The sequence below is a fragment of the Trypanosoma grayi genome (genome assembly GCF_000691245.1).
Source record: "Trypanosoma grayi strain ANR4 Tgr_241_V1, whole genome shotgun sequence".
NCBI lineage: Eukaryota > Euglenozoa > Kinetoplastea > Trypanosomatida > Trypanosomatidae > Trypanosoma > Trypanosoma grayi.
This window is the reverse complement of record NW_008825860.1, coordinates 16,294-21,457: the sequence shown is the minus strand read 5'-3', so window position 1 is coordinate 21,457 and position 5,164 is coordinate 16,294. Positions and strand designations below refer to the sequence as shown.

General features: G+C 50.7%; 2 protein-coding genes across 2 annotated transcripts; both read right to left on the bottom strand.

Moving 5' to 3' along the window:
* Window positions 1-173: 173 nt before the first annotated feature.
* On the bottom strand, window positions 174-2,540 carry DQ04_02411100 (putative Transitional endoplasmic reticulum ATPase; the record flags this gene model as incomplete). The annotated part of the gene is made up of 1 exon (XM_009311859.1): window positions 174-2,540. The coding sequence occupies one exon, from the start codon at window positions 2,538-2,540 to the stop codon at window positions 174-176; it is 2,367 nt and encodes a 788-aa protein (XP_009310134.1).
* Window positions 2,541-3,180: 640 nt separating this feature from the next.
* Window positions 3,181-5,034, bottom strand: DQ04_02411090 (putative amino acid tansporter; the record flags this gene model as incomplete). The annotated part of the gene is made up of 1 exon (XM_009311858.1): window positions 3,181-5,034. The coding sequence occupies one exon, from the start codon at window positions 5,032-5,034 to the stop codon at window positions 3,181-3,183; it is 1,854 nt and encodes a 617-aa protein (XP_009310133.1).
* Window positions 5,035-5,164: the final 130 nt, after the last annotated feature.

The window sequence follows — 5,164 nt, the reverse complement described above, 5'->3', positions numbered from 1 at the left end:
ATATATATATATATATATTGCACCAGAAACAGTTATACTACAGTCCAAATCTGTTTCTTCTGTCACCGCCGCCCCTTGTGCGCCGCAGTGAAGGGCTACTTGACCAAGCACTTTTCGAATTGGGCGGCACCTCCCACAGCCACCACCTTCCTGGCAGCTTCTTCTTCCTTTCGTTAGCTGTAGAGGTCATCGTCACCAGCATTGTTGCCTGCGCTGCCGTTGCCACCCTCGTCGCCACCGCTTCGGTTGCCACCAATGTTGAGGTTATTATTGCCAAAGGCTCGTGACTGCTGGAGAGATGTAGCGAATAATTCGTACTTTCGGATGTCTGCATCGCTGACAGAACGACGTGCCCCACGCATAGCCTCCTCCACATGGTGTCGGGTGATCTCTGGCACTGGATCGATGTCTTGATTGCTGTCGAGAGCGCCATCCTGCCTTAGTTGCTCCAATTGAATCTCCTTCACAATTGATTCACGAATAGCCATCTTGCATGCTCGTTGGCAGATTCCCGCAAGATCGGCACCGGAGAAGCCGTGTGTGGCTGCGGCAATCTGATCCAGATCCACTTCTCCCGCCAGAGGTGATTTTCGGAAATTCGCCTTGAGAATGGCCACGCGCGACGCCTTATCCGGCAGCGGGATATAGAGGAGTTGATCCAAGCGTCCAGGACGCATAATGGCAGGGTCCAGAACATCTGGGCGGTTGGTGGCTCCAATAATGAAGACATTCTTTTTGGTGTTCATGCCGTCCATCTCTGTGAGAATCTGGTTGATGACGCGATCACTGGCACCATTATCACCGTGGCCACCACCACGTGCCCTTGCGACAGAATCCAGTTCATCAAAGAAAAGAACACACGGGGCGGCAGCGCGGGCCTTGTCGAAGACATCACGTACATTTGCCTCTGACTCACCAAACCACATTGTTAGCAATTCTGGACCTTTAATAGAGATAAAGTTTGCCTGACACTCGGTGGCGATAGCCTTTGCCAAGAGTGTCTTACCGCATCCAGGCGGGCCATAGAACAAAACACCCTTAGGTGGTGACACGCCATACTTTTCGAACTTCCACGGAAACTCAACTGGGTACTGCACAAGTTCCTGCAACTCCCTCTTGACATCGAGGAGACCACCAACGTCGCTCCACGTGACGTGGGGTGTCTCCACGTGTGTTTCACGAAGCGCGGAGGGGTTCGTCTTCGACAGCGCATCATGGAAATGATCATTTGTTACTGCCATGGAATCGAGCACCTCTGCATCAATTGTATCGTCATCCCAATCGACAACAGACATCTTTTCCCGAACGCACTGCATCGCAGCTTCCGTACAGAGCTGTGCAAGATCAGCACCAACGTATCCATGACTGTCTTTGGCTACCTTCTCCACGTCGACGTCCTTATCGAGCTTCATGTTCTTGGTGTGAATGCGGAGAATTTCTAAACGGCCAATTTCATCTGGTACACCAATATCCAATTCACGATCAAAGCGTCCAAAACGACGGAGTGCAGGGTCAATGGAATTGGGTCGGTTCGTCGCCGCCATGACGATGACCTGTGAACGAGACTTCAGTCCGTCCATGAGTGTAAGCAGCTGAGAAACAATGCGCTTCTCCACCTCACCCTGCGCCTTCTCTCGCTTCGGAGCAATGGAATCAATCTCATCAATGAAGATGATAGACGGGGCGTTCTTCTCCGCCTCTTCGAAAGCCTTACGAAGATTTCCCTCTGACTCACCCGCCATCTTGCTCATGATTTCAGGGCCATTGATCAAGAAGAAGAACGCACCTGTTTCGTTCGCAACAGCACGCGCAATCAGCGTCTTGCCACTGCCCGGCGGACCGTACAACAAAATACCGCGTGGAGGTTTGATTCCAATGTTCTTGAAGAGCTCAGGGTGACGAATGGGGAGTTCGACCATCTCGCGGATCTGCCCCAACTGCTTGCGGCAGCCACCAATATCATCGTAGCCCACATCATCAAGGCGCTCTTCATCTTCTCGACGAATCGGGTCGCCTTCGCAATGAATGACTGTATCTGGAGAAACGATGCAGAATTCACCTGGATCCACCTCAACCACCTTGAACTCCACCGAACGCATGGCACCACGGCAGATAAACAAGTCATCCTTTTTCACAGGGCGGTAGGCCTCCAAAAAGTATGGCTTAAGGAACGTCTCAAAAAGATCACCTGTGAGGTTCTTTACTGTGTCATCTATCGGGAGAATGTGAACACGGTTGCCGTAAGGAACATTCTTACAGCTGCTGACATGAATGGTATCACCAAGGTGAATGCGGATGTTGCGACGCGCCAACTTGTTTATCTTGATCATACCCTCTTGGCATTCATCATCTTCCATAGCAATACAGAGAGTAGAGCGGTGTTTCTTGCCCTTAAGCATTACTGTATCTCCGCGGAAGATGTTCAGCTCCTCCATGCGTTTTGGGTTCATTATTATCAGGCTATTGTCATCGCCCTGTAAATCATCAACAACGAGCTTATTGGGCTTCAGGGTCTTTTGAGGTTCTGTGGGGGCCGACATTCTTTTTCGTCTGAATAAATTGGGTTGTATGCACTTTCTTTGTTTTGTTGGCATCAGTAGACAAAAAGGAGAGATTAAAAGAGGAGTGTGGAAGGCACAAAGAAACCGTCTCTCTCTGTATGTGTATGTATGTATGTGTGTGTGTGTGTGTGTGTGACGGAGGGGGGAGGGGAGGGGGAATAATGCATATTACAACAGCACGCCCAATCAAAGAAGCGAACGAGACAAACTCAGTACCCACACTTCAGATGAGATGCTGTATATATATATATAAAAGCACACACAAAGACAGAAAGAGAGAGAGATAGTCTGTGGGGGGAATGGAAGATACGCAAATATGCAAGAAGAAGGCACGGAGCTCGCTCCCCCCATAGCTCGCCCTTTCTATCCCTCTCTCTCGCACACACACTGTATGGACGTGTGTGCATTCGGGCATGTGTGTGTGAGTGTCTTCTTTCATTCTTCCTGCGTGCCGCCACCTCCACGTCACCGCTGCTGTCCCGCTCGCGCGAACCAAAGGTGCGGACAACTGCTCCGTCAGCAACACCAGTATAACCGGAAACAAAAACAAAAAAATGAAGAAGAACACTTACACCCAAATAACCCCTCGTCACGAATTGTCACGCGTCACAAGTTCCTTCTACCCAAACACTGAAGCAAAAGTGTAATAGGTACCACCCACCCACACAATCATTGCAAACAAAAGGTAAAAGTACCATCTGCGTTCGGCAACGTCGTCCGGAAGCTTAAAAAGGAGCGAAATATACTCCGAAACAGATAACTCATTGTGTCTCCCACTATCCACAACACGATCAGTTAACAAAGCCAACAAAACTGGCATGGTGATCATGAGGTGCACCCCGGTGAAGGCCCCAAGAAAACTCGCAAAGACATTGATAGTGTCGGCACCAATGGAGCCAGCAAGTACGCTAAAGAAAATATTTAGGGAGATACGAACAAGGTACGCCTCCTTACGATTCCTCCGCAAATTGATGCCGAGGGCCCTGTCGACCAATTGAATCGCCGGCACGTACTGAATGGGGTAACCGAAAATGAGACTCAGACCCAGTAATACCTGCAGCAGACGTTTCATGGTGCTAGGCGGAAGTGCGAGCACTACAGAGGTCTGCAGTGCCCCACCGAATGCCATATAACCGAGCAAACCAAATACAAAGTAGAGTGCCACGACACTGGTAAGCGTCCACTTCACCAGTGAGGGAAATCGCCGGCGGTCCTCCGGCGCCATGCTGTTCTCCACGGGTAGCACAACACCGATGCCCTCGAGGGAAAACATGTGCCCTGAAATAAACACCAATACCCGCATTGTTGGGACAAAAAACGCCGTTCCTGGAGCTAGCCCTTGTGTTGACAAATTTTTTACCTCCTCTGCGGTCACTCCTGCAAGCACAACTGCAACAAAAACCGCGGCAATCATTGACGCATACGCCAATGCGCCCATGCGGTTAGAGAAAAACGTCATGGGCGTCACCACCAATGCACTAAGAACCACAAATGCTTCATACATGTGCTGAATATTGAATAGGGCAGCGAACATGGACGAGGCATACTGAATGTACACCACGCAAAAGCCGAATTGGGTAAATATAAGTGAGAACCTAGTGAAGTGCATCAAATTGCGACCCAAGACGTACTCGACAACGGCGGGATACGTTCGCACTTCAACACGATTAATCTTTTGTTTTGCGTAGAGAAGAGCCAACGCACAGTCAATCATTAACACTCCCAGGAGGAGAAAAAGTACGACGCCGAGTCCATAGCCTGCGTCTTGATAGTACGTGGGCAACAAAAAGACACCGGCCCCAACGTTCCCCTTGAATATATGGAATGCTGCGCGGCCCATCGTGCTGTGCACCTCCTCCCGCTGTGCGACGGAGGCAACACTCCGTAGTGAACATTCCACCACATCATTCAGCCGCTCCCCCAACGAGTGGATATCGTACTCTTCCTCACTCACAGTCTCGTCCACTTCATCATTGTCAAAACTGTCACCATAGTTGACTCTTACATTTTTCCTTTTATCACTGCCACTTTGTTGTTTTATTTCACCTTCCACCGTCACATCCGTAGTAGTGTGGTAATTAGGCGGCACGTGATGCGCGGCGTGGTGCAGCATTGACCGGTGCGGCGAAACCTCCGCAAAGGTGGTGGGCGGTTTATCCTGGGAGTGCGCAGCGGGGGGTGGTGTGCGTCTCCTGCTCCCCTCCGACAGCGCAGACGAGCGCCGCTCCTCACTGCGCCACGATGGGACGGTGCGCAGCGCGGTGTCTCTTACTGACGCGCTGCTGCTCACCGGCAGATGAGATTCCTTCACACTACCACGACAGGATTCGTTTTGAACTGGCAGCGCATCAGCGACATCCTCTGTGCTTGGTGCTGTCGCAGTTCCGCCGGTGCGTGTGTGCGTTGCGGTGCGAGCGGCAACGGCATCAACAGTTTTAACGGCACGTGAAGATTCGGCGTCTTGTGAGGCCATTTATTTTTGTCTCTTTCCCTTCCAAACACTACTACATTTCCACGCCGAACAGAAAGCACAGGAGGAAGCAAAGAAATATATATTTCTACTCCAAGGAACATCGATGCGTTTAACACTCTTTACCCCCCCC